Source organism: Patagioenas fasciata, chromosome 21 (genome assembly GCF_037038585.1).
Source record: "Patagioenas fasciata isolate bPatFas1 chromosome 21, bPatFas1.hap1, whole genome shotgun sequence".
Taxonomy (NCBI): domain Eukaryota; kingdom Metazoa; phylum Chordata; class Aves; order Columbiformes; family Columbidae; genus Patagioenas; species Patagioenas fasciata.
Genome location: NC_092540.1, coordinates 211,675 through 223,544, shown reverse-complemented (window position 1 = coordinate 223,544; position 11,870 = coordinate 211,675). Strand labels below are relative to the sequence as shown.

At 59.9% G+C, this 11,870-nt stretch overlaps 1 protein-coding gene across 1 annotated transcript; it reads right to left on the bottom strand.

Moving 5' to 3' along the window:
• Window positions 1–1,782: 1,782 nt before the first annotated feature.
• Window positions 1,783–11,628, bottom strand: TULP1 (TUB like protein 1). Its single transcript, XM_065854648.2, has 15 exons — window positions 11,582–11,628; window positions 10,957–11,119; window positions 10,155–10,201; window positions 9,538–9,674; window positions 9,277–9,426; window positions 8,563–8,697; window positions 8,185–8,298; window positions 7,944–8,078; window positions 7,684–7,775; window positions 7,279–7,452; window positions 6,979–7,091; window positions 6,276–6,384; window positions 5,971–6,069; window positions 5,526–5,697; window positions 1,783–4,732 (listed from the first exon to the last, which is right to left on the bottom strand). Exons 1-15 carry the CDS (start codon window positions 11,626–11,628, stop codon window positions 4,599–4,601), a joined length of 1,821 nt encoding a protein of 606 aa, XP_065710720.2. The 3' UTR covers window positions 1,783–4,598.
• Window positions 11,629–11,870: the final 242 nt, after the last annotated feature.

Genomic DNA, 11,870 nt, shown 5'->3' with positions numbered 1-11,870 from the left:
TGCAAGGGAGGAGCAGAAAGTTGGGAGTCAATCAGGAGGCGGCGGGGCTGGGCCGACCCTCCTCCCGGCCCTCCCTCCTTCCTTCCACCGACCCTCCCTCTCTCCCCGCCCGCGCCCCCGGGGCGACAGCGGCGGCAGCGATACGAGACGGGGCAGCGGGGCTGCCCCTCCGCCGGAGGATTTTTGGAGAAGGGCAGCCCTGGAGCTCGGCCCGGGCTCTGGGAGCGCCCTCTAGGAGCCTTCCTCACCCTCCTCTTCCTCTTCTGACCCCTTCATCCCCCTGTGCTCGCCTTCGTCCCCTTGCACACAATTTCATTGACCTCTGCACACCCTTATGCCCTGCCCCACATCTTCATCCACCTCCACATCGCCCTCCTCATGCCCCCAGCACGCCATGTAGATTCTCCATCTCTCCTGGGCCCTCACCCCCCGTGGTACCCAGGATGGGGACCTCAGCTCACATGTTGCAGTTTCCCGAGGGAACCCAAGCAGGGTCCGGGCTGCGGTCGTTCCCTCTGAGCGAGCCGGTGGGTGGTAACGTGCTAAGCTGAACCCAGCTGATCACATGCGAGTCCCTGGCCGTGACCCAGCCCGACTGTCAAGGAACCACAGCCCAAATACAGGCAACACGCAGCAAAACCCCAGCCCCACTGGCCATGGGTTCTGGCACATGCCAAGGACCTGCGGCCCAGCACCCAAAACCCACAGAGATAAATGGAGGAGTGGGATCCTCCTGGAGCCCTGCTTGGAGAAAGGATGCTCTTTGCATCCCATCCCTTCTAGAAACATGTTTTTCTAATTTTCATGCCGAGCTTGGTTGTGTTCAAGCATTTCAGGACAAGACAGCCAATGCTGCAGCCCATAAAGCGACAGTCTCTGAACCATCTAGCACATTCAGCAATCGTGTGTGATTAATAAAGCCATATCACATTCTTCCATCCTTGGCCTGGTGCTAACTTGTAAGAAATCTGGAGCGAAAACTGCAGCAAAATGGCTGCTATTCTCCAAGGGCCATTCGGAGCACTGGTTACTCATCCCTTACTTGGGCAAAAATGACATTGACTGCTCCTGGAGATGACAGGCTTAATTGAGTTCAATAGGAGTTTAGACTGAGTAAGGCATGAGCAAACAAGCATGCATTAGCCCATGAATAAAAGCCTGATCTGCAAACGTTTAGGAACACGTAACGCCAAGCAGGGGAGTGCCGAGGGGGTCGCCGCTGCGCCAGGCCTGGCGCTCGGGCAGCGAGCGGCTTCAGCTCAGCCCCAGCGCCTGACCCAGCCGCGGGCAGTGCCAGGATCAGCTCGTTCTGGAGTGCGGTGATTTGAGCCCAGCTCCATGGCTTGTTTCAGTCCTGCCTCTCGGGCTTTTCTTTTTGAGAAGGCCGTAAGCCTCATTTCTGCTATTCTTCATCCCCTGGTGGGAACAGCAACTTCCTTTCCTAAATTATAATATAAAAGAGCTGCAAGCAGCAACGCCATAAATAATATTTTCTTATGGCCAGAACATCCAAGCCTAGGCAAGACACCAAGAACAGCTACAACATTGTAAAACTCCAACACTTCTCCAGAATGGATTCACTAATTAAAAAATGATTTTTTTTTTTTAAAAGCAGCTGAAAAATATTGGCTTTCCCATTGCTGCTTGTCGCTGGCTGAGCCGAGGAAGTTCCCGTCCTGCAAACCCACAGCCCGGCTCGCCGTGCAGGGGTCCGCCTTTCCCTCTAAAAAACATCGCTGAAATAAATACACAGGGAGGAGAAGAGCAGAGAAAAACAACCTGTCACAATCACTTCTTTAATTAATTAATGTATCACCGCTTCAAAGCAGGGAGCGAGAGCCCCCGAGGCTGGGGCGATGCTCTCTGCTGGGCAGGGCGCTTGCTGGGAACCAAAGAGCTCCAGGTCAGAAGCTGCCCATTGCTGGCCTCCCCCCACGTCCCCCTCTGCGGGCTGATGGGCCTTTGCCTCCTGGAGCTCCACGGAAACACCCCACAGCCCCCCGAGAGTGCGGGGGCTGAGCCCGAGCTCAGGGCCGGGTGCGCGGGGCTGCCAGAACCCCAGGGCTCTGGGGCAGATGGAGAAGCGAGAGGTCAGATAAGGGCTCCCTGCTTCCATCTTCCTGCTCACCAGCACAGGATGGAGATGTCGGCACCATGGCCTGCGAGACCAACAGCACCGCGGTGACATCGGTCCTGGCTCGGGTGCAGTGCTCAGCATCGAGGTGCAACCTCATCTGTTTGTCCTCCCCTTTGCCTTATAACCGTCTGTGCAATAACGAAACACATTTGCCAGGAGGTTGCCTCGAGGAGGTTCTGACAGTCACCTGCAGCCCCTGGCTGTGCTCATGTCCCCACGAGAGCGCTTCATGGGGTTAAATCCATCCCTAACACCAACTCCCTAAAAATGAAGCTTCAGAAGCCTCAAAGTCTTGTGCCACAGGGAAAACAGCATCCCCGCGGACTGAGAAAACTCTTCCTTGAAGGAAGACGCGCACGCTTTGGGCTCAAATGCTGTTGATAAGTCTCCTTCTCTCTGTTTTTGATCTTTTGTTGCAGCAAGCATTCCTTTCACACCCACGCACCCCCAGCGTCCTCAGCCATTGGTCTGCCGGCGCATCCGTCACACTTTCCGTCGGCCAAAGCAGATACACATTTCCACTGCTTCCATTCCTCCTCTCCTCTGGTGTTAACAGCCAGCACAAACAAAGGGCCCAAATATCCATCGCCCCATTAAATTGTTTTCATTTGTTTCTTGTGCCGCAGTTGGTTTGGGTTAGAGCTTTCGTGCAGGCGACGGGGCCCGCAGCTGACGCGGTAACCGTGCTCGGGGAGGAGGTGGCATCATCGCGTTGGACACCCCTGGAAGATTTTTTGCTCAGCTTGGGCTGCAGGCTGAGAACTCGGAGGGGTTTACAAGCAACAGTGGGCAACATGGAGACTTCTTGGGTGAATGGAGGGAGAAAATCCCTGGGGAGCAGCTGGGATAACGGCGGCTCACGCTCCAGCAAGAGTCCGGGGAGCTCAAACCTCTCTCCCTCACCCCGCTTCGTCTTTTCTGCCTCACCGAAGGAAATGAGGAAAACTGTCAGCTCAAATGCTAGCTGAGCTTTTCCCAATTTCAAACAGATGTTGGGTTTGTGGCTGGATTTGGGCAGAAAGCTCTTGCTCTCTCCACATTTGCTGCCCACACCTAGCCAGGGGATGCTGGCTCCGAACCGCAGCGGCTGGTTGTCCCTTTAGCTCACAAAGAAGGTCTCAGATCTCACCATGTGGGTGAGGGACGATGTCCCACACCGGCCCGTTTTCCCTGGCCTGTCCGCCTCTGTCTGCCCCCATTATGAGCGTGTGCCGATGACTCACAGAGCCCGGACTCATGCAGCTGGTGGGAAAACCTTGGCTCTTTCTGCAAAGACGCTGAAGCAGATGTTTGCCAGCGGCCTGGCTGCAGCCCATGGTCCCACTGCCGCGGCTGTGTGTGCCGCACACAGGGACAGGTTCGGGCCGTGGTAGCATTGCGACATTGCCCAGTGAGGACAAGCATCCCTCTTGCACAACCACATCTGTCTCATCTGCCTTCTACCCCTCGGCCATTTCGCTTTGGCTGTGTCTCACAGGGTTAACTTGAGGGGCTCAGTTCATGCCCAGGGTGGGAGAAAGACCTATATGTGTTCTGGCAAGGGGATCCCAAATTGTATCATCCCCCCTGAGTGGTGGGGACACAGGGGGCTCAGTGGGGCCCATACGGGTACTGCGTGTGACTCAGCACCACACCTTGTGAGTCACTGCAGCTTCCTGGTGCACCCAGAGTTTTCCCTTCCAGGTCCCTCCTGGCAGCACCGACCCAGCCCAGCCCCGTGCCGGCGGTGCCGGCTCTGCCTCACGCGGCTGCCGGCCCTTCTCCGCCGGCACCGGCCTCCCTCGGCACGTGCCCGTGCGTCACCAGCGCCCCGGGTGCCAGGCTGCTCCTCAGGGACACAGCCGCTTCCAGCCAGGTCAGACTCAGTGGGTGGGGAGCCCAGGATGTGAAAAGACAATGTAGGCACAACACGGCCACTCATGCCAGGGCAAAATCGGGCAAAACAGGGGTTCGGTGCCCATCAGGCCGGGCGGTGGGTCCCTGACCAGAAGTCTGGGCAGAGCCCAGCCACGTGTGGGCTCTGCGCACACACAGAGGGATGAGGAAATGCAAAATGAGAAGACCATCAATCCCCCTCTCACTGAGACCGAGTTACAAAATACAAACCAGAATCTGAGAAAAAAAAAAAAGGAGGATGAGTTTCCAGGATCTGAGTCCAAGAAACGTCTCAAAGGGATGAGATTGGGATCACAGTCAGCCTCATCTGCTAAATATACCCCGAGCCTGACTCTGCCATCAGCTTCAGACCAGTGATCTGTCCCCAGTTTGCCCGGAGGGGATGGCTATGGCCAGATGAGTGTCCCACGGGGCTCTGGGGGCACCATGCACCTCGAGCCACCCTGGGAGCAGTTGGAGCCACAAGCATTTGCTGGCAGAGGTGGAAATGGAGGGAGCTGAGCAAGATGGGGACACAGGAGCATCCGCTGGGCACCGGCATGCAGCCCGGTGCCCAGCACAGGCGCTACTCGCAGGCCAGCTTCCCGTCGAAGCTGGAGAGGGCGATGGCGAAGGCCTGCACAGCACAGAGCGGGTAGTTGTAGTCCATGGTGAAGGCATCGTCCGCCACGCGCCCAAACTGCATCACGATGTAGTCGGCTGTGGGAGAGAGGGAGGGGACGGCTCCGGTTGGCAGGGAGGGGGCAGGGAACCGGGACGTCAGCTCTGCGCCCATCCTGCCCTTTTCCCAGGGGCCCGCACAGCAGCATCCCCCCGGCACCCAGCTCTGCTCACAGCTCACGCCAGCTCAGCACGTGTTACCAAAAAGCATCGTTTTCCCGTTGCGTGATCCAGGACAGAACCATGACGCCCTCCCGTGCCCCCAGCGCCCCCCGGGAGCTGCAGCCCTCCCCAAGGGACAGGGACCCTGCTCACCCCCCCATGGGACTGCTGCTACCGGAGGGCGGGTGACAGGAAATCTGTAAAAATAACCAGGGGCCCCCCGAGAGGTTTTTTCTGTCCTGTAACCCAACACCCCGGAGGACGAAGGTTTCTGACTGCACCAGACAGGTGACGGACGGCCGCGGGGACAGAGCTGCTGCCACTCCGGAGGGACTGTCCCTGAGGCACAATGCACCCCGGGGTGAGAGGCTGGCAGTGTGGGCTGCGTGCCGGGGGTGACGCCGTGGGGCGAGTGCGTGGCTGGAGCGAGGTGAGGGGAGCTCAGCGTCCCCAAGGATTTGTCCTCCCCTAATCTGCCTGGCAACAGGTGACCGCGGGCGCCCTCTGTCGGCGCCGCTCGCACCGTCCGGCTTCACCCCCCGGCCGAGACGGGCGGGACCCCGGGGCCGCCGTGCGCGACAAGACCGAGCCTCAGCAAAAAAAGAGGGTGATGGGGCCAGCTGGTGGCCCTGCTGCCTCATCACCCCAGCCCACTCCCTCCCCGGCTTACGGTCGCTGCCGTGCACGATCTGGAAGTTTTTGACGGAGGCGTGGGTGACCCGGCCGTGGAAGTTGAGGACATAGGACTGGGTCTCGTCGTTCCACACGGGTGCCTTGTTGTGCAGCTCTATCACGTTGTCCATGTTTTTGTTCTGCCATCGCATCAGGAGACCGTCGTTATCCTGGGGAGGGTGAGAGGGGCAAGAGCAGGGCTGGGGTGAGCCCCCCAAGCCCTGCACCCGCCATGGCGTGCCCAGGACGATGCTCTGTGGCAGGATCCAGCTGGGATGTGAGAGAACAAGATACAGACCCCATGTCTGCCTCCTCCCAGGGAAGTGCCTTGAATTTCAGGGACACCTGGAAGTGTTTCCATGCCCCAAAACTGATAAAAACCCAGGTAAGCCCCAGCAAATCCAGTCCCCAAGGAATTTCTCCCAGTCTGGCCCCTGACTTACATTTCGGGGCCGGATGGGCACCCTCTCGTTGTCAGCGTTCATCCCGGGGATGATGACTGTCATCTTCCGGGGGCCTTTGAACCCTAGAACATTGGTCTCCTGCAAGAGAAGCCGTGTCCGTAAAACCAGTGACCGCCATGGGCTGCAATCTCTCGCCAGCAGCTGAATGAGGGCTCAGGGATGGATCCAGCCCGTCCTGCATCTCTGCAACCCCCCAGGGCAGTAGCCCAGTGATAGGGTGCAGGTCAGGACCCCTTTGCCACCTGCCCAGGAGGTCCTGGCGGGGTCCCTGTGCTGCTGCTTACATAGACCACGGCCGAGAGCTCCTGCCGGACGTTGGACCAGTCGGCGTTGGCCCTGTCAGGGTTCGCACCGTTGTCAAACACCGTGAACTTCGTACCCATCAGGTTGGATCTGCAGCCAAGGATAGGAGATGGCCCTGGCCAGTGCCACTGAATCCCTGCCAACCCCCCTTGACCCCACTCCTCCATGGACAGCCCCAGCTGCCAAACTCATACACAGCCCCTGGCCAAAGTCAATTTTCCCACCCTTTAGCTATTTGCAGGAGGTCAGGACACCTCTAAATTGGGGTGCTATGGGTGTTGCCACCATGGGGACCCCCCAGCATCACTGTGCGGCTGCCAGCGGTGCAGCAGGCTGGGACTTGCTGGGTGCTGCTTGTAGCCATGACCTGTCTGCCAGGAGGAACCAGACAAGCCTGTTTTCCCCTCCTGGCCCCCCGACACTCCTCAGGTCAGACCTGGCAGTGGGAAATGCCGAATTTAGCCTCCTGCCTGACCCCACCATCGCTCAGGGCAGCCAGCAACCTGGGGAGCAGGAGCGGGGTGCTGCCGGAATGGGGTGCTGCTGGAGCGGGGTGCTGCCGGAGCGGGGTGCTGCCGGAGCGGGGTGCTGCCGGAATGGGGTGCTGCCGGAGCGGGGTGCTGCCGGAGCGGGGTGCTGCCGGAATGGGGTGCTGCTGGAGCGGGGTGCTGCCTCTGCTCCTACCTCAACTTCCCAATGAAGTTCTCTCCCCCCCGCGACAGGTCGGTGGGGTCGATGGAGATGAGGTAGTTGGAGGTTTTGCTCTTCTTGCGTTTCCTCCCAGCGAGGAGGAACACCTGGGGGGGCGTGGGACTGCGTGGGGACGCGGCATTGCCATTGGCGCTGCTGTCCCCAGCTTGCCACCCCACTGTGCTGTTTGTGTGAGGCTTGGCCCAACAGGTCACTGCTATGACCTTGCTCAAGTAATGGAGCAAAGACAAACCCCAAAATACTGGGGGTCCCCACACCCCCACCCCAGCTCACCTTCTTGTCATTATCCAAGTGGAGGTAATAGGTGGGGTAAAGCCCCCGGTCCATCCCCTTCTTGTCCCGTGTCACCCGGCACTTGACGGTCACTCCCTGTGGCGCTGGTCGGAGCACGAACTCCTCCAGGTTGTCCACCTCGATGACAGGCGACGGGGCCCTCTCCTCCTTCACCTGTGACACGAGAGGGGGTGGTGACCCTAAAACCAAACCTGCCAAAAGCTCCCCTCCTTTCCTTGTTCCTGACTCCCCCTTGGGCTGCAGCTCTGCAGCTGGTGGCTTTGGGGACAACGCTGCAGCGGGTCTCCCCAGGGGATACTCCAGCCCCCTGACCCGCCCTGGGCAGAAACAGCTGCTGCCCCCACCATCAAGGGGAGCCCTGCAGCTCCAGGGAGTATTTTGTACCTTCTTTGATTTCTTCCCTTTCCCCTTCTTGTTGGAGTTTTTCTGCGGGGTCTCTGGGGTCTCCTCCTCGCTCTCGGCCGCTTTGGGAGGAGCTGCAGGCAGGAACAGGCAAGGCACGGGAGGGGATAAAGAGTCTGGCTCCTCTGAACCCCAAAACTGAGCTCAGCATAGATCCATGCCAACACCATCCATCATAACACCCCTCTCCGCAGCCAGGCTCACCCCCCGCCCCATGAGCCCTTGTGGCACCTGGGTCTCACCTTTCTTTTTGGTTTTCTTCTCCTTGGGGGGATCCCCCCCAGTCTGGAAGAGGGACACTGGGTTTTTCTTCTTCTCTGACCTGATGGGTTTGGTGCTGGAGTCAGAATCATCCTCCTCATCACTGGTGGTGATGGCTGGGGGTGGACACAGGGGACACCATCACTCAGTACTGGGTGCTGTTGGCTTGGGGTGGTGTTGTGAGGCAGCAGGACCATCTGCCCCCACCAACTCACCCCATACCTTTCTTCTTGCTTTTCTTCTCCTTCCTCTCCCCGTTCACCTGGAACATGGACATTGGCTCCTTCTTGGTGCTTTTGGCAGATTTGGCTTTGCCATCGGGGTCGTTCTTCTCTCCTGGTGGTTCAGAGGGGATGATAAGTGGCTGGACAGGTGGATGGGGATGGGCAGTGGCAGGGGACGGCGAGGTGACAAGGAGGGGGCAGCAGGAAGGTGTGAGCTGGGGGAGGTGGTATGGGGAGCAGGCAATTGCCCCGCAGCCCCCGAGCCTCCCGGGACAGCAATGGGGATGGGGCGCAGGCGGTCCCTTAATCCCAGCAAGGACAGATACGGGTGACAATGGGGCTGGGCTCAAGCCGTCCCCTTCCCCCAGGCACTTACCCTTTGGCTTCAGCTTCTTCTCCCGGCTCTCGCCCGAGGGAGGCTCTTGGGGGAGCTTCTTCTTGAGCTTTTTTGGTGGGTCTTTGTTCTCCACCTCCTCTTCCTCTTCTTCATCCTTCGAGTCCTCAGCCGCCTCTACCCAGAGGGGACACTATGGCATCAGCAATGCGAGCACACTGTGCATTGAGGGGACCCGCACCGCGCGGTGTGTGAGCAGGGAACGCCCCTCAGCAGCGCTGGCCGGCATGGGCACTCATCCCGCCGCGGGCAGGGTGCTGGGCCAAGCGCGGTGGCCGCGGCGTGCTGGACGTGTCCGGTGCCGGACACAGCGTGCACAGTCACATCGCCATCTCGCGGCTGCAGCCCTGGAGTGTGGAACCGGGGGAGGAGGGGAGAGCCTCTACTTTTTGCCCACCCCATCTTTTTGCTCCAGAGACATGTCCAGCGTGCTGGTGGCACCAGGCAGCCAGCACCGCAGCGTTCCCAGGGACTGTGTCCCCATGCAATCCCAACTCTGCACCCAGCACCACGCACGCAGCTCCTCTGCCCCTTTCCTCCCCCGTGTGTAGATGGGTTTTGGCCAAAAAGCTCCCCAGGGATGTGCAGAACCCCTGCAGACACCAGGACCATGGATGGCAGTGGCAGGACATGGTGCACGGGGACATGAGGTGCCACAAACGGGTGCCCGCAGAGAGGTGGGTGCTGCCCCCCCACCTTGCTGCTTCTTGGGGCCCTTGGCCACACGGGAGCGGGAGGGAGGGCTTTCCTTCTTCTTCCGAGGCTCCCTGGTGAATTTGGAGAAGTGGTCCTTGTCACTCTCCTCCTCCCCCTTCTCCTCCTTCTTTTTCCTCAGCTTCTTCACCCCTGTGCACGCCAAGAGACGCCCGCCATGGAGAGCACCGCAGGTGCACCCTGAGGTGGGTGAACACCAGCGTGTGCCCCATTTCCATGGGAGCTGGGGGGGTCCACGCTTACCCTGTGCCAGGGCACGGGGCTCCTCTGCAGCGCCCGCCTCACCCAGCTTCTTCACCCGCAGGCGCCGGGGCTTGGCCTCGGGCTCCAACACAGGATCCTGCCGCTTCTTTTTCACCTTCTGCCCCCGCAGAACAGCGCTGCAGAGACAACGCCGCCCCTAAACCCCTTTTCCCTTTGCAAGGTAACCCCTGCTTACACAGTACCAGCTCTCTTCCCAAGATAGGACCAGGCTTTACCCCAACCCCACGTGGAAGCAGGGACCCGTTCCAGGGATGGGGACACGTTTTTGCCTTAAAACGAGTCATTAGCAAATGAGCAACTTACCATGGGGCAGCCACCCAGGGAAGGCAGAGGAAGGAAAAGAGAAAGGTCTGTTAGCAGACAGACAGGAGAGCACCAGCTCTGGGACAGATAGCTGTGTGCCAGCCCCGGGGAAAAGGGACGTGATGCTGGCACTGCCCCAGCACCACAGACCACACCAGCGCGGAAGGACAAGCCACACTGTGCCATGGGGACTCCAGCTGAGAGCCACCCCGGGCACCGGCTCATCTGCCGATGGGCATCGCAGGGCACCTGAGCTGGGACAGGGGACAAGGGCGGGCAGCCTGGCTCCGCACCTCCATCGCCTCTCGCTCCTGTGGAAGGTCCCGCGGAAGGCAAGGAGCTGCGGGGCCATGCCAGATGGAGGTCAGCAGGAGCGGGGAGAAGGGGGATTAGGCACAGCACACCTAATCCGGGTTAGCTGGGCCTATTAATAACCCTGATTTACCAAATACAGAGCATGTAGGGCAGCACTTGGCTCCAGACAGGAGATATTTGGGGAGTGTCAGGTCCAGGGCCCTCAGAAAGTGTTTTAAGCAAATCCAGTTGCACCAGGGCACCTACCACCCAACAAAACACCTTCCTCTTCACAGGGGCTTCTGTCCCAGCACAGTGGGTGAAGGTGTTTTGCAAAAGGGGCATCCAGCTGGATCCCAGCACTGCAGATTTGGGGTGGTGCAGCTTGGGGGGTCCCATGACAGATCTTAGAACTTGCTGGTTTCTTCCATGTCATCAGCTCACATCGAAAAGCTCTTTCACATCCTTTAATCCCTTAAGCAGCTGGGGGAGGACAGCCACTTGCTTCGTTACTTAATGAAGCCCTTCAAGGAGGGGCTGTTGATTACATCAGGAGGTCAATGAAATTGCAGACCCCTCCCAGGGCCGGCAGCACCCAAGGGCTGTGCCAAAATACAGGTGGTCTGGCCTTTCCACATCACAGTCTGGGGAAAGTGAATCACGGTTGACGGCTTAACTGAGAGGCTTAATTAAGTGTTAATTAGGGACTGAGAGCCCACCTCATGGGGTAATTTGAAAGGATGGAGAAGGGGTTTGGAAGGATGCACAAAGGAGCAGCTGCTCTGCAGTAGGGGTCCCCACGTTGGTCTTGGTGTGGGGCCGGGGTCTGAGGATCTCTGGTGGCCCCAGCCCTCGGGGACAGGCTGCAGCAGGGGACGGCGGCACCAGGGACGGGGTGGGAAGGATTCTTTTTCTCACCTGCTTGGGCTTTTGCTGCTGGGGCCTGCCCAGGTCCTCGCTGGGGCTGTGGGGCACAGAAAGCAAAGGGGTGAGGGCTTTCAGCCCTCTGCAGTTCCTGGGCTGGGGAGGGAGGGCAAAACCTGCCAGCTGAGTGACCCCCCGGTGTCCTGGGGTGGGAAAGGTCAACCTTTCGTTTGACTCAAGCAGCTCCCCGTCTGGACGGGGTCAAGCTCAGCGGGCAGCACCCCGCGCAGCGTGGAGTCCAGGGCGGGCTCTGCCGTGGCCAAGGGTGACAGCAATGAGGTTAATTTTGGGACCCCCCCACAACAGACACTTCGCCTCTCTGCAAGCCCATGAAGCACCGTCACACCACGCCCCCGAGCAAAAACCTGACAAACCAGCTCATTAAATTTCAATTAAACAGAAAATAACAGAAAAAGGCATTGGAGGAGCCGGGATCCAGTGGGGCTGCCCTGCCCATTGCCCCCCCGCCCCCGCACGGGTCGCATCCTGCCCTGGCACCCACCTGTCAGCAGCCCAGACCTCCCGCAGGATCTCGGTCTGCAGCGGCATGGCCGCGGCACCGGCTCTGCTCCCCGGGCACCGGCGGCTCCCTGCGGGGCACCGGCGCTGCTCCCCGGGCACCGGCGGCTCCCTGCGCGGCACCGGCGCTGCTCCCCGGGCACCGGCGGCTCCCTGCGCGGCACCGGCTCAGCTCCCTACGCGGCACCGGCAGCGCGCTCAGCGCGGCAGCGACGGCCAGAGTGGCCGGGCAGGATCGGCTCAGCGCCTCCACGAGCCCCCGGGGAGGAGGA